General features: G+C 44.4%; 1 protein-coding gene across 1 annotated transcript in view; it reads left to right on the top strand.

The window, feature by feature from the left end:
- Adcy2 (adenylate cyclase 2) overlaps positions 1–24,288 on the top strand; it is a 364,093-nt gene that overhangs the window by 241,728 nt on the left and 98,077 nt on the right. Inside the window, exons 5-7 of the mRNA XM_051151053.1 lie at positions 16,324–16,472; positions 21,264–21,375; positions 24,031–24,158. Coding sequence (XP_051007010.1) covers positions 16,324–16,472; positions 21,264–21,375; positions 24,031–24,158 — 389 coding nt within the window. The remainder of the gene's footprint in view (positions 1–16,323; positions 16,473–21,263; positions 21,376–24,030; positions 24,159–24,288) is intronic.

The raw sequence follows: 24,288 nt of genomic DNA, 5'->3' as shown, positions 1-24,288 counted from the left end.
GGCAACATCAAAATTGAGGTTTATATGAGCATTTTAAAAGAATCTCTTCATAAAGCTTTCTAATAAAAACATCCAATGACAAAAGATGGGACAAAATTGCCTGAAGGACACAACCATAGTTCATCCCATCTGAAAAGCATGTGAGGTGTTTTTCCCCTCACTGCTGAATGAAAACTCATTTTAAAATTTTGCTTAAATTGCACAAAGCTATTTCTGTTCTCCAATAAGATTTTCACTTGCAAAGCAAGACAGTAAAGAAAGACTTTTTTTTTAAAACTAAAGTGAGATGCTCCAAACCAAGGAGCCTTAGCTGAAGTACCCATCAGCACTGTCTTCTTTCTGCTCTCGTGCTGCACTCAAAGGTGAACCTTAGATGACCTAGCTTTTCTTCTGAATGACATCACATTTCTCATGGTGGTCAACCACTCACCACCCAGCCAAGTTTGATTTTTTTTCACTTTGTGAGTTCAACAGCTTGAATCTTTTTTTCTCATACTCTGAATATATGCCTGATTCATGAAAACAATTTCACATGCTCTGGGTTCAGAGAGAGGAGCATGGACAGAAGAGAGAGAGAGAGAGAGAGAGAGAGAGAGAGAGAGAGAGAGAGAGAGAGAAACAGAGACAGAGACACAGAGAGAGACAGAGAGAGAGAGACAGAGACAGAGAGAGACAGAGAGAGAGACAGAGAGAGAGAGAGAGAGAGACAGAGAGAGAGAGAGAGAGAGAGAGAGAGAGAGAGAGAGAGAGAGAGAGAGAGAGAGAGAGAGAGAGAGAGAAAGCACTATTTAGGGACGAATGCTGTGAAATCCCTGCAGCACACAAACAAGACCCACTGGTTGGTAGTCTTGCTGCATATATCAGAGGCTGGTGATGTTCGGATGCACACCCAGGAGCAGCCAGGAGGGCTGAAGTTGTGACTGTCACGTTCCCCTTGTGTGTTGCCTCCTTGATAGAGGTCCCTGGGGCACATCCCAGACTTCAGCTCACCTCTCTCTTCCAAAAGCATCACTGGAGTGACACTGTCCCCATTTTCTCCTGAGCCTTTTACTTGCGCTTCATTTGGGGTCCAGACGCATTTCTTTCACTTTTTCTTGTGTCTTAACAAGAAACTTAGTAGGATATTGCTCTTAGTGATCCTTTCTGGATCTATGTATGGTAGAGTATAGGTTCAGTTCTTAGAGGAAACGTCTCTTCTAACTTTTCCAAGGTTCTAAGAAGAACCACTTCCTTGTGTGCCTATGTACTGCCTACACACTAGGGGCCATCTTCTAGGGTGACAAAGAGGAAAGGAACTCATGTTAACTGAGAGCCTAAGGCATGCCAGGAATATTATATGTCCTGTTAGAATGGCAGTGAAACCATGTATGGTGGGTGGAACTTGAATGATGTTGCCCATAAACAAAGCCAAAATTACCATTGAAATCCAAGATCACACAGCTGTGCTGACATCTGGGTCAGGATACTAGCCACTGTACCCTCCGTGGAGCCTGGACTCCACCCCAGGGTGAGAGGCACCCCTGCAATAGCTCCTTTCTCAGCTGAGAGTTCTCTGTCTGCTCCCCGCATCTCAGTCAACCTTCCCTCTCTGGTGTATGCCCATGGATTACATTCTGAGTCATTATGGAAGTTGTTCTTTCCATGTGCCCAGTTGAGTCCAGGGATATAAGTACATGATAGGTAGGTAAATAGGCATATAGGTGTAGACAGATGGATGGATATATAATAGAAGAGAGAGAAAGAGAGAGCTCATGATAATGATGAATATATAACATATTATAGATAAATGATAGATAGATAATGATGGATAATGATGGATAGATATAAATAGAATATAGATAGACAGACAGATAGATGGGAAACTCAGGCTGATATAAGTGGTTCCTTGAAGTATAACTAGAAATCAGGAAAAGCATACAGAAATTAAAGACAATGAGAGTATGCTTGAAAATAAAAATAATAAAGATTTCTCTTTACTGCGCACCTGGGAAATTTGGGGAACAAATAGAAAGCCCGTTGTCACTGTAGAAAAAGCACACCACTGCATCTCACCATGGTTCGGAAATCTGCAATCGGTTTTTCTTGTCCTGGATTTTATGCACTCCTTTGTGATGAAATTGATGCTACAAGATGGTGAGTAACTATCCTGAAATTCTGACCCAAACATATGATGTGAGAGACATGTGCTTTTTATCAACAGCTGTTTCAGTTCTTGCCATGTTTGGAGTATAGCAGAAGCGCCTTTCTTCCCATCACAACTCCACATCCACTTGCTCCATCACTGCTGCACTGTTTCTATGCGAAGGGACCTGCATCCAGTTTGAGGAGGGAGAGATAGTACACAGCATGAGTGTAGGAAGCACTGTATCTGTCGTTATTTGTGGGAGTCATCTGAATTAGTGATACTTCTTAAAAGGAAGCCATGAGAAGGAATTAGCAAGAATAAACCTAGAAAAACTAAAGGAAGCAAAGTATAGATGTGTCAAATACTAATTCTAATGAGGTGAATAAAAGGTGAGGCGAAGTTACAGGTACATAGCCATTTAAACAAAGAAGCATCCAAATGGGTCAAGAAGTAGCTGGAGGCCAGACTCTTAGCTTGAGTTCCCAGGTGAAGCGAGGCCATCAAAGGAAAGCATTGGCACTCAACACTGGGAAGACAATTCTTTATGACCACTGAGAATCTTTTGGCATTAAGAAAATTCTGGGCACCTTGGCGCTACCAGTAGATGGAATCCCAGGTCAAGGGTGACATACTCTCCCAGGCTCAGGAATCCTGACTTACCCTCTAGATGGATGATTGTCAATGTATGTGGCACTGGCTGGGGGGAGCAGGGTGTGTGTGAAATCAGTCCAGTGTGTTACAGGCAGCATCTCAAAGAAGCAAAAGAGAACAGGAAGTGTCATGTAAAAAAAAAAATTAAAATTTTCCTCCAGGGTAGGGTTAACCTTCCCTCTTCCTTCTCCCCTCTCCCCTGTTCCCTCTCCCCCCTCCCCCGTTCCCTCTCTCCTCTCCCCTCTCCCCTCTCTCCTCTCCCCTTACCCCTGTTCCCTCTCCCCTCTCCCCTGTTCCGTCTCTCCTCTCCCCTCTCCCCTGTTCCCTCTCCCCTCTCCCCTGTTCCCTCTCCCCTCTCCCCTGTTCCCTCTCCCCTCTCTTTTGTCTCTCTCCTCTCTCTCTCTCTCTCTCTCTCTCTCTCTCTCTCTCTCTCTCTCATTTTTATTAAAACATGCAATTATAAATGTGACTCTTATTAAGATGTAAACATAAATGCTCAATAGCGCCACATGTCATGCCTGGCATCTGCCATCCACTCAAGACAGATGATTTATCACATTTTAAACTTCCTTACCGTCCTCGTTTTTAATGTATTTTCATTCAGTAAGTACATGAAGAAAAAATCATATTCAGTCTACAGCTATCCCAAAGATGGACCTTGGGAACTATGGACAGACAAGGGAAGCTGCACCCAGTGTGTGCCACCAGCAAAGTACTAAGGGTCCCTACGCCATCAAAGACTGCAGCCACCCGCATTCCTTTCACTTTGCTTCCTCACCACTAATTTTTTTCATATTTACCCAAAGCTTAGGAGATTTTAATTATTAAGCATTTGAATAATACAGATAAAGCCAGGGGCGGATGTAGCAAGTGTAACTGAAGTGGCCATGAGTACTTGATGCTTTGGATATCAAGAGCACACTTTCCCTACTGTTAACCCTGTGTCACCTCCCAACTTTATACATCAGTGTATGTAACTCTGTACATAGGAAACCATTTTCACTCAACTCATTTTTTTATTTATTTCTTTTTTAATTTAAATAATTTATTCAGATTACATCTCAATTGTTATCCTCTCACGTGTATCTTCTCGTATCCCCCTCCCTCCCTCTTTCATCCTATTCCCCTCCCCTAGGTCAAGGACAATGCATGCATTAAACCTAGAATCCTTATCCAAATCTAGCCAATGGACAGCACATTCTCCATAGCTGTGTGGAGAGCAGGGACTGACTCTGGCATGAACTCTGGTGCCCCCTATTTGACTATTTCCCCTTGGTGGGGAGATCTGATGGCATTCAGAGGAAGAGCAAACAGGCTACTAGGATGAGACCTGACAGACTGTGATTGTATGGTAGGGGAGGAGATCCTCTTCTGTCAACTTTTTTTTTTTTGGTATAATTTTTAATAACATTTATTTCTGTGTTTCTCTAGCAAGGCTCCATTCCCTCAAGGTTCCATAGCATGCACAACACTAGCTGGAGACCAAGTCTACAATTCCACATGCCAGCTGGGACATTTCCTGTTCAAGCCACCACACACCTGTATTCTTGAAGCTATGTCACTGGCCCTGGCATAATATGTGTGTGATAATAGAGAGAATGCTGGAACATTTCTTATTTCACTGGTTATTTTAGGCATTTTAATGTCACTTATTCTGGCAGTTTCTCAGAGGTGGCATGCTGCTGAGCAGAACTCGGGAAGTTAGTGAAATCAGTGCCTTTCCTCTTTAAAGACGGGCTCCTGGAAGATGAGGCTCCAGTGAGCAGTGGATATTGGAGAAACAAAGTGGAGGAGAATTTATGTTTAGTATTAATTACAGCTCCCTCTCTGATCACAGAGCTGCCTCAGGAGCTTCTTACTCACTGTTCGCTGCACATCTACAGGAGACATCACTGACAGCTTATGAATCAAACTAATTGTAACTCTTACTTAGTTATGGAAAAAATGACATGTGTGTTCTTCTAAATTAAGTCTTTCTCATGCAAATTGCAGGTTGCCACTGTAGATCAGGCAACATGTATTCTGAATTCTAACTGCTGAAGAAGTAGCTACCAAGGGGGAAATGAGATACTTTTGTTTGCGCTAACACTGAAGTTGACTCCCTACCCTCGTTTTCTGTGTCTAAAAGTAAAGGTTAGAGAACTCTTGGCTCCCCACGAGTGTGGCAAGCAGTTTGCTATGGCCTGCTTCTTCATGATAAGCAGGGAGAAATGAAACCATTGCAGGTAGGAATGTCATAAATTCCCAATCACATTAGTGGCTAAGTTCAAGCTAGAACTTAGAGCATTAGCTGAACCTGATGACACTGTTGCCCTGACTACTTTTAGCCGTCTTGATGGTCACCAGACACTTCAGCCCTCCACACGTGGAACCCATGAAGACATGAGCATCCGGCAGAGCTGGGACTGGGAGCCTCCAATGCTGTCCCTCGCTCGCCACACCCAGGACTCTTGCTGCTTGGTACCTTTGTCCAGTTGGGGGGAAACTGTGAACTGACAGATGAAGTGGAGGGAAGGGCTACTCCATAGGGTCAGTCCTCCACTGTTGGTGGGACACAATGAAACAAACAAAGTCAGAGTAATCCAGCAAGGCCATCGTTTTATGCAAAAATGATACACCAAGACCTAAACCAGGCGAGCAAGCATATTGGAACAGAGAGTCCACTTGGATTTTATTCTAATGCAAGTGATGACTGTGGGGTTTTTTCCCCCACATGAACTGGGGTCCAATCTCACAGTCTTATGATTGGCTAGTTTTAAAATGATTGTCACAAAGAAAATAAAGGAAAGGGGGAGGAGGTGGGCTGCTCCATTGAGTTCCAGAAAAAGAAGTAGGAAGGCTTAGTTTTGCTGGGTAGGGAGGAAGAAAAGACTAGCATGAAAGTTTTACGATGTGTGGGAGATTTATGGAATATGGGCCTTTGGAGAGCTAGCTGTCTCTGATATCCAATAACACTAGCAAGGAGGGAATGACAGTGCCAGTGTTCCAGTCTCAACACACTGTCTCCAGCTAGCGTGGCTTTGGTGTTAATGTGCGACCATTGTGGCCCCCCTGTTCCCTTATCAGTTAGTCATTGTGGAGGGAGAAGTTACCCACTTTATTCAGAATCTACGGGGAAAAAATACCCACTGAAGTCTGGTAAGTTCACTACAGGTCTTCTGGCCTTCATCTTTTTCCCTCTGGGTAAGAGACTGGCTTATTTAGTAGTTTTTGAGAGGCATAGATAAGCACCGTCCTGAAATCATTATAGATGGTGGTTCTTTTCATCACACAACAAAGGACCCTTCTGTTCCCCTATGTGTGGGGGTAAAGCACAGATCTGAAAAAAAAAATCAATGGGAATTTGTAAACTCTTTTTAATTTATATAGATTCATGGCTAAATAATCTTTTTTTTATTTTATTTTTTATTATTACACCTCAATGGTTATCCCATCCCTTGTATCCTCCCATTCTTCCCTCCCTCCCCTTTTCCCCTTATTCCCCTCCCCTATGACTGTTCCTGAGGGGGATTACCTCCCCCTGTATATGCTCATAGGGTATCAAGTCTCTTCTCGGTAACCTGCTGTCTTTCCTCTGAGTGCCACCAGGTCTCCCCCAATAATCTTATAATAAATTAAAAATGAGTCATTGCATCTGCAGACAACTGCTTAGTTTTACTCTGTCTCGCTTTTTTTTTTTTTAAGAATGGCTGGCCAGGTGTTGGGTTTTGATAGGAGCAAATGGTAAAAGAGTAACATTACAGTTCCTGAGAGACACAGCCCTTCTCTGTTTTATCCAGTGCAGTTTAAGCTCAGCCCAGAGCAAGGGTTCAGACAAAAGTACTGATAAATCTGTGACTACAGGATTAGAAACAAGAGGAATTCACAGAATTTTGTTGGAGTCCAATGTAATGCGGACGGCGCCTGAAGTTGTAGTTGCTGAGTTCCTGGGCTCACCCGTGAAGTTAAAACGCTGGGTTTTCCTGCAGAACCAGCCACCCTTAGCCCCGCCTACATTTAGAACCTTGAGCTTTGGAAGTGTGTGGATGTTGACTCTGTTTCTTAGCAATTAAACTTTATTATACAACCCAACTAGTTTATACAAGAAGGAAAAAGGTTAAAGGGACAAAAGAGTGAACCTTCCAGTAGCCATTCCACGGGACGGGTCCTTAGGTGTCTCTCTGGCCCGCCTGCTGGTCCAGCTGGTCCGCTGCTCTGCACACTCTCTCTGCGCTCTCCAGCCCAGCTCACTTTGTTGTTCTCTCTTCCCCAACTCTCTGAGTCATGTGGGAAGGACCGTCTCCTTCTCCCGGTGAGGGTCCCATTAGAAAGACAATAGTCCAGGTGGGGTTCCCAGGTCTGCTTCCTGAATTCCAGACCCAGGATGGCTCCACTCAGTCTGTCACAAGGTATTCATGGGGTGCCCCAAGGGTAAAGCCCGCCAAGACTGCTCCCACCTGTGACAAGGCTTATTCTTTCCCACATGTGGACACTGGAACCATGTGGCCAGTTTCTTTAACACTCTCTCATCTGGGAGGGCTTGTGACTTGCTTTGACAAATGGGAAGTGGCACTGCAGTTCTGAAGGCCACGTGCACGGGGACATGACCTTCTCCTCCTGACCTCCCAGATGCTGTTGCAGCAACCAGCATGGAGGCCACCGTGGCTGAGGGAAGGACACAGGGCCAAACTTGAAAACCAGAACCAATGCATCTGAGATTGACAGAAGCAACTGCCACACAGACCTCTAACAAGAGCCAAGGGCTTGGCCAGGATGTTGACTGAATCCAGTCGCCTGGTTTAGCTGCCCCAAATCAGCACCCATCCTATAACTCCCCCCACAGATCATGAGGGTGAAGGCCACACTGTTTTCTAACCTATTACTTTAGGTGATTATTTTTGCAGCAATAGCTGCTGAGTATGCATTTCCAAATGGAAACAGGCTTTTTTTTTTTTTTGGTAATGCTCGGCCAGTGTGGGTGTATAGTACAAACATCACACACTTCTCCCTGAGAATCCACTGCATAGGGTTCAATATTTTATCGTATTTCAGCCCAGCTCATAGCAAGCCAATACTCTTAAAATCTTTGTGCTGATTCACATGTATATTTGCTTGGCATGAGAATCACCAGGTTTCTATATTGTGCTAATATAGTTATTCAAAGTAATCAATAAGCAGTTTTGAATTGAAATTTCTCATTAGTCATATATCCCATTCCTCTGCTAATCTGAGTTTTTGTTTCCTGGCCAAAATAAAAGTGCCATTATTTTATTTATTTTTATTTTTATTTTTTATTTTTTTGCTTCGGCAGGCTTTAGTTCATAAGTTACCCGTTCGCTCCTCCACTCCTCTTGGCTGCATTCTGGGCTATGCACACTCCATCCTGTCAGCAGCTGGAGTCGGCCACAGGAGGAGCCTTGGCCTGTGTGGTTTACGTGAGCCCTCAGGCCTCAGGCTGCAGAAACAAAAGGGCCAATGCTGCTTCTCCTGCTCTGGAAAGACCAGAAATGAAGAGCCCTTCAAGGAGATGCTTGAAGGAACCTTAAATCTATGCATACCTAACAACTAACACACTATGCTGCAAACGTTCTGAGTGTGTGAACGTGAATATGGCCACACATACATGAAGCCTACGTACATATGTGTACAGAATATGTCCTCCATGACTTCTTCTATAGAAAAAAATTAGAAGAATTCGAGGATGGCCATAAATGAAATTCAGAATGTGTTCCTATCTCTGTTGCCATATTTAAGGATGCCCTCTCATCTCCTCCTGACACTTGACAGCAAAAGCCCAGAAATGACTGCAAAAAGTTGCTTCGATAACTCTCAGCCTGCAAGGACTCTGAGGGTCAAGGAGGTATCATCTTTACATGCTGCCTGCCTGAGGAGTGACAGAGAATAGGCCAGGATATTCTCCTAACACCTGTCATTAAAGAATTAGACAATGTAATGAGCACACTGGAAATTCTGTACAAGGTGTGGCAAGGCCCATGACCCTCCACTCATGCCTTCCTTGCTGCATTTGTTCAGCAGATACCGTCTATCACATGTCATGCACTGCGATCTGTGTTTTATGCCGAACACACAATATGGAAGAGACACAGTCTGGATGCACATATAACAGAAATAAATAAGTGACTCCAGTGGAGTATAGGGGCCATTGCTATTGTGAACATAGAGTGACAAAGAATGTAGGATGAATTGTAAGGTGTTTTAAAATAGCCTTAACTAAGGATGGTGTGTGGACACATGAAGGTATCAGTTATCCAGGAAGGATGCTCTCCAGAGCAGGCGTGGGTAACACATAACCAAGAAGATGAGTAAGGAGGAAGAAAGGGGGTGAAGTACATACAGAATGCCATGCCTTAGAACACACTGGGGATCTGTAGTTTCCCAAGCATTAGAAGCATCCAGAGCTGTCCCTGGCTAGGCTCAGCTCACAGGCTACCAGGTAATTGTTTTCCTTTGGACCTGAACTTCTTTTTATCAGAGTTAATGTTACTGGAATTACAGAGTCCCCTTTTAGTTGCCAGAAGATACAGGGGAGAGCGAGGTCCCCTCCCGTGCTCCTTAGTCTCCTTAATAAGATAACTGAAGAATGGACTCAAATGGAAATGCGAAGACAATTTTATTAGCATTTACAAGAAAAACTGCAGAGCTGTAAAAACCCCAGCAGTGCCCAAGGAGAGAAGAAAAGCATGCCATTTAAGCTGGCATGATGGTCAGACAAATGATAGATAAATAAGGTAGGCCCAAAATGTTGGGGAAACCCAAACTGTTGAGGAAAGTGTGCTGAAAGGGAGAAGAGAGAAGGTACACTTTTCTAAATCATTCGGAAAGGCAGGCCAACTCAAAGCGGCCCAGTTGGACCCATAAGCTAGAGCAGAGGGTCTGCTACTCTGGAAGGAAAAGTACAATATCTCATCAAAGGACTAACTGCTCCACCCCTCGCCTTAGCTGGTTCCATGGCTGGTAGTTGGCATAGGCCAGCTGGAATATTAAGTCTCCACTCAGGTCAGAGATTCTATCATCTTCATCAGACAGCAGTTTCTCTTAATGAGCCTTTATTGGCATTTCAGCATCAAGAAATTGTATTCTCAGCAATAGACATGTGGTGAGATGCATCAGACCAAAGTTCCTCCTGTGTTGTCTGTGTGATCTGAACCTGAGTCTTCTCACCTACAGGATATCCACCACCGGATGCCTCATTTCTCAAATTCTGTGACCTCGGAGCTACACTTTTCTTCCCCTTGTCAGGAAAGGGGCATTGTGAGACCTGAACGTGCCTTATTATTTTGAGCTGATATATGATGTGATTCTCTTCAAAAACAAAGATATTAGCAAAGCTTAGACATGGGGTTCCTGGGAGCCACCTGTGGTCTGATTATGACACTGTGTTCTTTAGAGACAAATCCATGAAACGTGAAAATACCTTGAGTGTATGTAGATTGTGCAGGTGACAGGTCAGGTGTGTATACTCAGACAGCCTGCAGAAGAATAACCTTCAAATAAAATCTGAGGAATGCAGCTTGCCCTTTCTGCTTGAGCTGTGATGGGTCTGTCTGTTCTCTGAAGAAGGCCAGCTCAAGCTTATTGGCAAAGGGAGGGTCCCTGCACATTTGCAGCCCCCCTTTGCTCTCTTATTACTCTTCCTCTGAAAACATGCTGAAGCGATGAATCTATTTAGTGCCCATGGTGACAGCCAGTGTTGGAGGACCAGTGCAACACTGAAGGCTGCTCCCTGAGGGCAGGTGTTAACACTGGAGGCCGCTTCCTGAGGGCAGGTGCATCACTGAAGGCTGCTCCCTGAGGACATATATAACACTGGAGGCTGCTCCTTAAGGATGTGGGCAACAGTGGAGGCCTCTCCCTGCTAGGCTGAGTCCCAAGAGGATAGCCATCTATGAGAATAGATAATGGTTTGGGCATTTGCCTCAGTGCTGAAGAGGCCCCCTGCTCACCCCTTCAATCACCAGGTCCATTCTGCATCCATAAAAGAGAATACATATACCCACTTCAGGAGTCATCTGTGCTCATGAGAGGAGCATGAAGCTCTCTTTTCTAGAAACCTGTTCTTTCAAAGAAACCATTCTGGTGTCATGTTCTGGGTCCGGCATATGTATTTCACTTTGAGTGACAGTTGTACATGTTCATAGTCCAAGATGATGTTCCAAAACAGGTTGACATTAGGGTCAATAGGGCTGAACCTCAAGGTCACTGGGAGGCTGTGAGTTCCTCAGAGGCTGGCAACCTTGATGAGCCTCAACTTCTTCTGCTGGAAGGGAGGGAAAGAGAAAATCAGAATCTCAGAGAAGTGCATCCCAGAGCTTTCACATTGAAGTCACACTTACAAGAGAGAGGTTATCTATGTAACTATGTACATAAAATCTACCAAGTCAGAACAGCTAGCTGCATGAAATCTTGTATCTAATGGCATGGCTTAGTGTGCACAGCCTTTTCAGTGTTATAAGCATTCCTATGGCTAGGGTATAGTGTGGTAGTATTGTCCTCAAATCAAAGCGATCAGCAATAATCATGGTCCCCCACTCATACAAGTCGGGCATTGGTGGGTTAGCATTGTATACTATGCATAGGTCCCAGGCTTACAAATTGGCTGTCTATAACACCAGTGATCCCAGAGAGGAGGCAAGAAGAAGTGTGGGGAGCCTGCTGGCCCCAGATGCTACACATAGAAGGAGCAATGTTGTGTTCATTAATTTTCATCGCTAACCTTGCAGAACATGGCGTCCCCTAATAGACACTCTGGCTGTTGAGAAGTTCCTAGGTTGGGTTAATTGGAGAAGGAAAACTCACCCTAATGTGAGCAGTGCCATCCTGTAGGCTGAGGTGTCAGCAAAGGAGCGAGTACATGAGACAGCAGCACTCATCTTTCTCCGCCTCCTGACTGAGGACAAAGTGTGACCAGATACCTCACACCCGTGTTCCCATTTCTTTATCACCATCATAAGCAGTACCCTCAAGGTGGAAGACAAAGACAACTTTTCCCTCCTTTATCAAAGGTTCTGTCACAGCAATGTGAAAAAAAAGTAACTAACTCTAGCCCTTATCGCAAGTGTTCTTTCCATTGGTCAGAGCAGATCATGGCCACAACTCTGATCTGTGGAGCAAAGATGGAGGGTCAGTATGTTTCAGAGCAATGCCTCAGTCTACAGCTAGACACTGTGCATCAATAGCTACATTGGAGCTGGTAATCTACAGCATAATGTTTGCACAGGGCGATCATATTTATTTATTAAAATGTTCAGTTTTGCTCTTGGGAACCCTTCATCAAAACCCATTGCTTTTGACTTTGTCTTGAGTTGATGATACTGTGGGCATCCTCACCTGTCCTTTCTCCCAGGGGAAATCCAGAACCTGGTGTCTTGGCCGACCAGGCAACTAGACATTATGCTTTGGGTTTATTGTCCACTGTCCAGGAGTGTGGTCAGTCCTCACACTGTTTCTCCATGGGATTGTTTAGCTGTCACAGCTTGTTTATGGCTATGCCACACTTGGTCTTTGGCTAGATGACCTTGAGGGATGAGTCAGCCACAGTCAGCTTCCCTCCAGAGCATTTTCCTGCTTGACTCTGTACCAAGTGAGATCTTGATTGCACAGAAGGAGTCCTCATCCTCTATGCTAAGCCTGTGTTCTACTATGCCCAGACTTTGTGCATGGCCCCACCCAAGACCTGCCTGCCTTCTTTCTCTGAGTGCTGGGACTCAAGCATCCACTGCCCCCGCTCTAGAGAGCACAGCTATGGCCTTCCCCAGGGGTCCTCCAAAGTCTCCCTGTGGGGACTGAGCGTTAATGTACCTGATGAGTGATTTCCAATTCCCCAGAGTCTCTATTTTAGAGAATTGAACTGACAGTTGATGGTAAACAGTTCGAGCTTAGAAATACCAATTTGCTGTCATCAGTGACTATAGACATAATTTGCAATTTGATTTGATGAGTATTTTCTTCTCTGACTTCATTTGGCTGGAGAGTGATTGCACACGAGCAGTAATTTCATACTTTCCACCTATTTTCACAATGTGCTTTCTGAAAAGTATCTGGTCATCTCCCAGTCACAAATCCCAGTGAGCAGGACAGCTGCCATTCTCCAGGTTGGAAGACTTAGGTTCTGTCTGTCTTGGTGATAGGTTTGCTCTGAGCCACAGCTATCTCAATTTTTCCCTGTTGTCAAAAATAGTTACATTGAAATAAGATTGTATGTAATCATGGCTTTTAATAAGAAAGTAAGTCATACGTGCAAGGAAAAGATTTAATGTTTGGTGACAAGATTGTGATTTGTTGAAGTAGACACTGATTTTAACTTGGAAGAGGAGGGGGGCTCCAGTTCTCTAGACTGTAAAATAAGAAAGCCTACTGTGCTAGGAACAAAACATTCTTCCCCAAGTTGCTTTTGGTCCTGCCGTTCTGCCACAGCAACAGTACCCATGAGTAAGAAACCCACCTTCCACACACGGATATGAAAATACCGGCCAGCACTCCCACACCAGCCTTTCTTTGTCCTGATTGCACCTCTGTAGTTGCTCCTCAAGAATTGGTGTAAAAACAATGCCATGGTTCAGATCTAAATGTTACTCACAGGCTCGTGTTTTACTGCTTGCAGCCTCCTGACTGGTACACTATTCGGGGAGGTTATAGAATCTAGGTGAGGTGGGACAAGAAGCCGGCTGGTGGAGACAGACCAGTGGGGACATTTACCATGGAGTGTGTGCAGCAGGACCCAGTTGTCTCCAGAATGGGAAAAAGTTCTAGGAAGTGCTCTCCTGGCACAACAGAACCAGTTTCCAGACATTGAAACTGGGGCTCAGATGCCCAGACCATCTGTTAGTGGCAGCAAAGAGGCTGGAGCCCACATCTTCCCTCATCTCTGAGCTGTTTCTGCCACAAAGGGCTACTTCTCACCACATATAAAAGCTATAGCTTCTTCATTAAAAATGGTAGTCAAGTAAGCATACAAACAAGACTTTTCAGGTAGTAAGTATTCAGTGTGCCATGCTTTAGTTAGCTGGCATGAAGCACCATTTGCAAGGGAACCATGAGAAACAAGTTTTGTGAGACAAGGAAAGCAACAGTAGTGATGTGGCTGGACCACAACTCCAGGAATATGCTGGTGATGGGAGTTGGTGGAAGATGTCCATTCTTTCAGATGTGCAGAATGGCCCTGACTGCAAGGTGAGGCGTGAGCTAGTGTGAACTAGAGGGAGGTTAGCTCCTCTTCATACCTCAAGTGAGTGTCTTCTAAAGCCCGAGGTCTGGGTGGGGCCTGAGCTCTTCCACGTTGCAGGGCAGTGTTAGATAGGACAAGCTCCCTCTCTGTGTGTGCATGATGGAGCTACCCGTGACTCAGCACTGCTCGGGAGGCTGCTGTGTTCTGATAGCCCATTTTACTTGGAAAGGAAGAGTTAGTACTTAATATCCCTTCTGCTCATTGAACTGGCTTAGTGTCCTGAGAGGATTTGGTTGCACTTAAAATGAGGATTAGACATAAGAATTGCAAAATAGAATTAAAAAAAAATATCCAATAGTCCAGCATGGATAGGAGAGAGAGTCATGAGGTTTCACCCTTACCTGAGAGCTATCAGCAGTTGATGGCTTTTTCAGGAGACAGTCCTTTTATTCAGAGGTGTGACCCCTCCCAGGTTATCAATGCTCCAGTGAATGGCGCTCCATATGTGCACACACAGACAGCACTAATTGTACTCAGGGGACTATGAAGAGAAACAGAAAATGAAGAAGATATGAATATGGGAGGATCTTGGAGAAGTTGGAAGGGCAGAGTGGAATAGATATGATAAAAAATAAATAGCAAAACATGTATGAAATCCTCAAATAACCGATGAAAAGTTTAAAACTCTTATGAAAGTATTTTATTCTGTCTCTAAAAAGCGGCTTGGCTTTAAATGTTTACTGCATGCCTGGTTCACTAAAGAGAGAATGTTCCCACATAACAAGCTGAGTGGCAAGAGCCTTTATCCTCAGAGCCATCTCAACATACCTTCCCCAAACATTTTACTGTGTTCTAAACTCACAGCGATTCTTTAATACAACAGAAGGGATATATTTATTTTACATAACATATGAATTTTAGCTTCTACATTTTTCAGTCCATTTTTTTAAAAGTTGGTCATTCGTCTACATTTTGGATTTAAAACAGAGATTGTATTACATTTAGTTGTTAAATATGGCTTGGAGTGGGAGAGAAAATCACTATATTTGATGCTCCATTTTTACTCGTGGAATCTGTGTTCCTAGGGAGAACTGACTTTGGGGTATAGCACACTTCATTATAAACTACAGAGAGAGGGCAATGCCAAGTGGGCCCCCATTGAGGGTCTGAGTTCAGTTTGGGAGCGGTCTCAGAAAGCAGGATGAGGGACTGGGGTAGGGGAGGCATTGACAATAAGTGAAAGCATGATCTGTCCTAAGGCCCTCTGAGGGACACATGGAAACTGAGGCAGATGGACACAGGAGCTCTAAGGAGTCTAAGACCCAAGAAACTGCATGTAGGAAGGAATAAGCTACAGTGATTGCACAGGAAGTAGATGGGGCAGTCTTGGACAATTAGCAAAGCCTCTGAAAGTGGATAAAGACAAGTTTAAAGGGAATGCATGTATTTTGAACTCAGGTTTTTATTAGAAACTCATTTTTATTAAGATGCAGTACTGTGATCATCGGGTCCTGTTCACTAAGAACAGAGGGCCCACCTTGGAGCCTTCAAGATGCCAAGAAACCTCAGCTATAAGAGCCCCAGCTAGGAGTTGAGTCAAACGCAGAGGGGTCTACTAGTTATTTTAAATGCAATAGGTTAATGTTTAAATTACTCTGTGTTGAGTTTAGACTTTCTGAGATTGCCTTCCTGTGATTCTTTTCCCCAAATAATTATTTTCCTTCCAGGGTCTGGGAAAACGCCACTCTGACTAAAATAGGTGTATACTGATGTTTGGGGCTAGAGAGCATGTGCGTGCTCACTGAATGCAGAAACCAAAAATACACAGGAAGCCCATGGGTGACGGCATCATTCTTATGGACGCTTCTTAGCAGAAACGTGTGCTACTAACTCTGTTTTTATAATAGTTTATAGTCACTGGAGGAGGCTGGGTGTTTATCATAGAGGAAATGAATATTGGAAAATATTTAACTTCCTTTTTTAAGGAGTATGGGATATTCTCCACCGTTCCCAAGCACAATAAAGTTCGTTCTTTATCACACACATGAACGAGAAGGTGAAATGAATGTTTTTATCGCACACTGTCTGTTGGTATTTTGGATTTTTAATATTATTCTTGCTTTTCTACTTCAGAATCAAAATAGATGAATAATATCTGTGGGGAAATAACTATACCTTCTTTTATTACCCATGTGAAGAACTCTTATTTAGAACTCAATAAATAAGAATATAATACCACAGCCTGACCTTAGGAAATTTTATTGTTTTTTGTTTTGTTTTGTTTTGTTTGTTTTTTTACCTCCAGAGCAACATTGACTTCCTATTCAGGTGGCCTTCTCCATCACTGTCTGAAACATATTTCCTTTTCCTCCCTTCCTTGCAGGAGCGGCTTCTGCTTTCCTTGCTACCAGCTCACATAGCCATGGAGATGAAGGCTGAGATCATCCAGAGGCTGCAAGGACCCAAAGCAGGCCAGATGGAAAACACAAACAACTTCCACAACCTGTATGTCAAACGGCACACCAACGTGAGGTATGGTGCATGGTGCAGGCCCGCTGCACTGGGCCTGCTTGGGGACATTTTCTCCTGAGGAGTCGTGTCCTACAATAACTACTGTCCTTTGATGGTGGAGTGGGCCTCATGCATCTTACCTGTCTGATACCTCTTAGGGCCTTCACATTAAGTCATGTAATTGGCCTGCTTCATTCATTGGGCTAGTTTGTAAACTTGTTGTGTGTGGCTGACAGGAAAAGAAAAAAAAGACCTGTTTGGTGAGAACCTCCACAGTCAGATTGCAGTGTAATCAGGAGTGTCCATGAGACATAGTGGCCTATCCTTCCAGACGGGTTTCCTGAAAACAGGGCCTTCATGAAGCCATAGGGTATTCCAGAGGAGCTGGGACACTTCATTTTAGGATCTGACCAACCAGTGGCCAAGACCACAGTGTTTTTGTATTTCTCATGATAGTAGCTGCTTTACCAAAACAGACATGGTCATACGGGTCCCCCAGAGAATTATCACTAGAGTTATAGTGCTCAGAAGCCAGCAAGCTAACACTATGGGATTCTAGCCAAGAAGGAAGATGCATGAAGCCCCTATCACCCCTGAAAATAAAAGGAGGAACTATAAGGCCCCTCACTTCAGCGTGGAAAGAAGACTCATTCCTGTATTCCTGTCTCCGAGCCACCATATGGCTGGTGTTCCTTTCATACCCTATCCACCCCAAGTACTTCTTTCAGGAATTTTCTCTCTCATCCAGCCACTACATTGATGCCAGGCTTCCTATTCATAACAGCAGCCCCCATAATCCTCTGCACACATACCTGGCTGCATTCGTTATGTTTGTCTGCTCTTCTTCAGTTGTCAGGGAAGATTCTGGAACTACACTGCAGTAGACCCAGAACCACAGATACATTGAATTGAACATCTGCCCTAAGGGGGCCCCCAGCTTACTCCCCAAATCTTGGCTCTCAACCACAGGCTGTTAAACATCTGGTAGAAGTAGGCCCCGGTCTGTTCTCCGAATCTGGATTCTCATCACAGTCGACTGTCTCGTGGGCCAGATGTTTTAAATCAAAATTTCGAAACTCAGAGAGGAAGCACGCACTTCACAGACACTTACATGCCTCAGATCTTAGGAAAAGGTGCACAGAGCTAGTGGCATGCAGGACGCAAGCACATGCATAAACAAGTGAGCAGTAAGAAACTCGTTTCACCAAACACGAACTAAAGGAGAAACATTGGATGGGTGATGGGAAAAACTAAGCCTATTTAAGGAAAGTTATGGCACATTAAGCAATAAAATTATTTTAAAACCCTGTTTGCCTTTGGCTGTGTAAGCATTTCATCCATAATGTTAAAGAAGCAGGAACATACACTTCTGGTATCTGGGGGGGAGGGGGGGCTGTCGTTTGCAGGGCTCCTCTTTCCAGCCTTCCACACACAAACTGCTACAATCCCCCTCCTCCTGCAGGAGCTCATTTCAAGCCATTTGCTGGGTAATCAAAGCCTGTAGAGAAAAGTGTGGTGTGTGTAAGCCAACACTCCACACCTTAGTGGACAACGTGGCAACCTTAAGCAGCTAGTGAAGCCCTTGTGTGCCTGGATTACCTGTCGATATCTGTATAGTGCGTCACCCCCAAATTTAGTGGCCTAACAGACACAAGAATTTCACAGCGTCTGTGGGGTGGAAGGTTGAAAAATGCTTATCCAGATGTTGGGGCTTGGGCTTTGCTGTGAAGCTACAGGCCGGGTCTTGGATACAGCTGCCAGAGGACCTGGCTGCGGCCCTCCTCGGATGGGTCACGTGGGTATTGACTAGAGACCTCCGCTTCCCTAGTCCTCACCATCAGCTGCCTGCACCAGGAATCCCTTTGCTGGGTATCTAGGCAAAGGCAGACAAATCAGTTGTTGCCTTTTAGTTCTGCTTTGGCATCCATTAAACATGGTGTTTATTCTCTGCTAAAAAAAAAAAAAACACACTTACTAGCACTAGTGAAAATAGTAATCACGTCTCAATACGAAGACAGCACTCCTGGTCGCCTTCTGACCCTCCATCACCCTTTTCTGGATCTTCCCCGGCAGTCGCTGAGCATTCACAGACACATTTGAAAACAAATGAAAGCAAAGTCAAAACAAATGTGCTTTTGCTCAATCTTGTGTATCTACCGGCCTGAAACTCCCTCTTTCCTTCATAGTTCAGAACCTAGGGAACTTTTCTGTGCTCTGGTTAGTCTTTCTTGTCCTTGGATTGCTACCTCTGATAAGCCCCAGCGAGCCACAGATTTGATTCCCACTGACTCTCCTGTCCCCAGATCTGTGCGGTTCTTCTGCTTCCTTGTTGCAGGGACCATGCAGGTGCTGCACTCCCACTCAGAACATGTCCATCTTTTCCCACTACAATCTCACAGTTTTCTCTCTCTCTTCTGAGTCCTGTAAATGAGTGCCGCTGTCACTTGGTGGCTTCTTTGTGCTCGCTGCACTCTCCGGGGACCTTACTGTCTTTGTAGGACATGGAACCCAGCCCATGATCCGGTGCTCACTCACCCAGCAGGTGACGTGAGGTAGAAGCAACATGGACAACGCAGAAGCTGTCAAGCTCACAGTCCATATGAACCTAGATTCCTGAGCACAGTTCACACGGGAGCTGTGCTTCAGCTTTGATTTCTGTTCCTGGACACTCCCTGCCAACATCTAACCCGTCACAGTGTGAGTGAGGTTCCTACCCCTTCTGTGTCTGGCCATGCTTGTCGGTTGCACTCCATCCCTAAACCTTCCTCAGGCTCCGATGATCTGCCTGATTCCAAGGCGTACCACCAGGGTGGCCATTGTAATAATAATGCTTTGGACATTTCTCCCCGTGTCGGCCCTTAGAGCCTGATTCCTTGACATAATTTCACACAGTCTATCACAATCTCTGCTTACTATTTTCTACTGAAAATTAAACTCTGAGCCAGCTTACAGTATCTGCCAGCAGCCTACAATGGAGGTGCTTTGCCCAATCCAGGTTTTAATCATAAGAAACAGCTGTAGATGCTATGGATGAGAAGGGCGTGGCGTCACCCGCCCTCACACATTCTGTTTCCAGAGTCCTTTGAGGCGTTCTTTCTCTATGTGAGCAAACTCATTCCTTCCTCCTGGAGCATGGTCCAGCCCTGCCGCCCTGCCTCTAAAGGGATCGTGGGTGGAAGTAGGAATGGTTTGAGAGATCATGGGAACAGAACTGGAAGGCCAGCCACTCCAAAGCCTGCAGAAGTCACTTGTGCTCCTGTCAATCAGTGTAGGAATGCATCTATCCCCTGGATTTAAAGCCACAGCCTGCACTTTGCTGCAGAGTCCTATCCTGACCTGGATGCAACAAAGACAATTGGCACCACATAGCTTTGTTTTCACTGTGGTGAAATAGGCCCAGTCAGTGTTTTACAGTTTAACCATTTCTAAGGCAACATTTCTATAGGAGGAAGTGTATTCACTGTGCCTTGCAACTTTTCTTTATGGTACATGGGGTCCCCATCCCCATTAAACAGCAGCCCCTCCACAGACTCCATACAACCCAGCACCAGCCGTTCTGTTTTCTGTCTGCAAGGGCTCCTCAGTCTGGGCAACACATAATGGAACCGTGCGGCATTTGCCATCTTGTGTCTGAATTGTGTCAGTTGTCATATCGCACCTAGCGAGTGCCTTGACGTCCGGCACATCCTGGAATTTCATTTCTTCCCAAGGCTGACTAGTATTCCAGTGTATGTATGGCTCACATCCTTTCTTCCCATACATCCACAGATGGACTTTTGGTTGTTTCCTGTGCCTGTCTTAGAAAAAAAGCAAGCTTGGACATTCACATACAAACAGCAGCGTGCATCTCTAATTTCACTCCTAAATCCTGTTGTTTTCAGGGTTAAATTTTCCAGGAGCTACCACAGTATGTCCCACAGTCACTGTGACCCTACACTCTCACCAGCAATGCACAGCAGATTTAAGTCGCCACATGCTTGCCAACCCCTGTGTTCAGCCTGTTGTTTAATAGCCGTCCTGTTGACTGAAACAGCGGTCGTTTCTATTTCCTGATACATCTCAAGCCATAGATATTCACTATGTGAGTGTTCAAACGAGAGGTGTGAGTTTCGGCTTCTCTATAAGGCCGTCATGAGGCTCAGGACTATGCTATTGTATGGGAAACGGTGTGACGCCCATACTGGTCCATAGCACTGGTTAATCCTGTGTTGACTCCTCTGCGCATGTGCAAGGAGAGCTGCACTGTCGTACTCACCAGCGTCCTCGTTGGCTTAGCACATCAACCCACCTGAAGTATGAACCGGAAGTAAATGACGCGGGATCACTGTGTGATTAACCCCTTTGAGAAAAGAAGACCTTTGCTTTGACTTTTTTTTCCCTCTGAATTGGTGCACAGCGGGTTGGGCTTTGTCGTCTGCTGCTTCTATTGCAGGAGTTTGTACAATGTGAGCCACATGGCAGGTCAAGTAGAGACACTCCACTGACCACCTGAATTGCATCAGTGGGGAGTCAGATGTGCACCACCCAGGAGGAGAGAGGGAAGAAGAAAGACCTAGGGCTGGGCCCATATGATGCCACGGCTTCTCTCTTCCCACTGTCTCCCCCTCTCCGCTTAAAAATGTAGCAAGAGAAAAATGTTTAAAATGTGGTTTAATTAAAGGTTTATGTATTTCCCGTCCAGGAAATATCATGTTTTTTCCTGAAAACTCTAAGTACAGAGTGTTTACACTGTTCTACTAGGAAGCTACCATGGCTAGTCTTCATGACATAACATAGGGTTTTTAATTCCCTTACCTCCACCTGTCTTCACAGCATCTTATACGCTGACATCGTTGGTTTTACCCGTCTTGCAAGCGACTGCTCCCCTGGCGAACTGGTGCATATGCTGAACGAACTCTTTGGGAAGTTTGACCAAATTGCAAAGGTGGGTATCACCCCACTCGTTCCACTGTGCAGATGAATAGTCTCTCAGCAATGCTGGCAGCACCTCCAAGAAGAGCTAGCATGTAAACACTGCGTGTCTTCATCTATTTGAATGATCTGCTTAGATATATAATTCTACACACAAAAATAGTGAGACTCTCTTTGCAACGCTGTCCACCTTGTGCTGTTTGGGGGTGCCCTTTTAGGCATCTCCATGTGAAGGTGTAATCGTCCTGTCTTCACACAGTTAAGTAGGATTACAAGGGGGGAAACCTGGCATATCCAGCATGCTTTCTGTACAGGCCCTTTATTTGCTGTTGTCTCATTTTTATCTTATAGCTTTTGTGCCACTTAAACAGACATGTCAGTTCAGGGTCATCGTCTCTATCATATATGGGAAATTCCACAAAGACATGATCTCGAGCTATCTAAGACCACACTAGACCTTATTAATAGAAACTTCTAGAATTTCTGGTAGAATATGGATGAAAAATATTTTTTTATGTCAGCTCTTTACTTTTCATTAAATATTTCCTCTCAGCCTACCTTTGAACGGTGCCCCCAATATCTTTAATTATACCTATTAATATTAGTTACTTAAATATAGAAGAAGTGCCCTGTATGAGCTACTTCATTTTCTTTTTTTTTTTTTATTAATTTATTCTTGTTACATCTCAATGTTTATCCCATCCCTTGTATCCTCCCTTTCTTCCCCCCCTCCCCATTTTCCCCTTATTCCCCTCCCCTATGACTGTTCTTGAGGGGGATTACCTCCCCCTGTATATGCTTATAGGGTATCAAGTCTCTTCTTGGCAACCTGCTGTCCTTCCTCTGCTACTTCATTTTCAAACAGCTGCCAATGTCATCAAAGGAAATTTGGTCTGCCGATGAGAGCGCAGTCATCTGTGGGCCCATCCCTCATCTACGTATCAGCTCCCACTAAGAACGGAGGTTAAAATTTCAGTGAGCAGCTAGCTCTGCCTCTGTCCTTTTGAAAGGGAAACAGTAAGTTTTGCAAGTTAACATTTACAAAAAAAACTAAAGGACAGAACTTTACTAGACTTCTCCCATGTTTGTAGTGTTCTTTGGTCGTGTTTGGTAGATGAGTCCCAGCCGCACCTGGTAGCAGCATGATTCACGTCCATGTGACAGTCTCCATTCTGTGCAGCTCTTAGGTCTGATGTTTCTCCTTTTCATGGGCATCAGTTATATTGGAATAGAACCTATCCTCTTCCGGTGGGACTTCATTATAACTCGTTATATGTGCAATGATTCTGTTGCCAAGTTAAATGACAGAAATGGGCAGTGGAAGATATGCCTGCGAAAGAATCTAGAATGACACGCTTCGCCACTCAGACTCTCTGGCTATGTCTGAGTCCAGCTGCCCTTGGTCAGACAGGCTTCCCATTTCAGATGACACAGTTAAATAACAAGGCAGGAATCCTAAGAAAGCAGGCAGCCCGCCTACTGAGTGAATACTGGTTAAAGCACATCGATAAAGCCACGTGCCTCAAGGTCATGGCCACTCACTGTTATGAACCTCCATATTCTCTAGACCTAAAATATCTACTTAAGAAGAGCATAAGGAGCCTGAGTAACAAGTACTTTTGCCTTTTTCTCAATTGTGATATTACACTGGCATTACTAAATACACCATCAATAATGATATAAGTAACCATGAACACATGCCCTTCCCTGTGAGCGATTAGTCAGGAAAAGACACATACCAGAACCTCCAACAAACCACACACGTGCTTACAAAGATGTCCACTTGTTTGAAATTTGTTCAGTTCGTTAATAAACCCGTGCTATTCTCACCTGAAAAAAATTTGTGTCTAGAAATTTTTTGTTTTGTTTTCTTTTACTAAAGAGCTGCTTGAAAGGCTAAAAAGGAATATAGGAGTAATGCATAGGAAGGAAATTACTGAAATACTGTAATAAATTACAATACTTAATGTAAATACAAGGCAAACAAGCAAAATGAGATGGTCAAAGCTTGTTTCTTTTTTGTTTTTTGAATTATATACACATGTGTGTCTCTGTGTAGGTAAGAAGGCATCAGAGCTACAGAAGCTGGAGTTACAGGGCATTGGGAGGCACAAGATGCAAATGTGAGGAATTGAACCTGGGGCCTCAGCAAGAGCAGACTTGCTCTTAGCCATTGAGCCATCACGCCAGCCCTAAATTGGTCAAATATCACAGCAAGATTCTGAATGGCTGGCCACGTCAAGTGTGAGGACATTTACCAGACAATGTGCGTCTGTAGGTCAGAGTCGGCTGCAGGTTGGAATAAATGAGAAAAGCCCAAGATAGAAGAGGATGGCATAAGACTCTACTCATACTAAGTGTCACTGTCCCATTCTGGTCTGAATGATTCCAATCTGCATGGAACGCTCATTTGCCCTTCTCCATGAGTGTTCAGAGAAGTTCAGATCACAGAGCAATCCTCCTCTGCTCTTAGGAGAGAATCATTGCAAAATTTTCTCCCCGTGTCTTCCCTCTTCCATAGTTCTTATCACATTGGAGGCCCAGGTTCTGAGTCCCTCTCTCTGTATGCCCTGTCCATGGGAGCCGAGTCAGCAATGGATACTGTTGCGTAAATCTGACTCATTGTAAGAGCTCAATGCAAATGAGGCCTTCTGATTTCTTTTTCCAGGAGAATGAATGCATGAGAATTAAAATTTTAGGAGACTGTTATTACTGTGTTTCCGGACTCCCTATATCGCTCCCTAACCATGCCAAGAACTGTGTGAAAATGGGATTGGATATGTGTGAAGCCATAAAGTAAGTGTACTGCTCAGAAATACTGTCTTAGTGCAGAGCAATTTTGAGTTGTAGTTCTCACCTGCAGCTATTTCTATCTTATGTGGCCTTACACTTACTGTACAGTTAAAGATAAGTACAAGAAATGGAT

Source organism: Acomys russatus, chromosome 9 (assembly GCF_903995435.1).
Source record: "Acomys russatus chromosome 9, mAcoRus1.1, whole genome shotgun sequence".
Classification (NCBI taxonomy): domain Eukaryota; kingdom Metazoa; phylum Chordata; class Mammalia; order Rodentia; family Muridae; genus Acomys; species Acomys russatus.
Note: the sequence above shows the minus strand (reverse complement) of the source record. Positions and strands in the feature narration are given on the sequence as shown.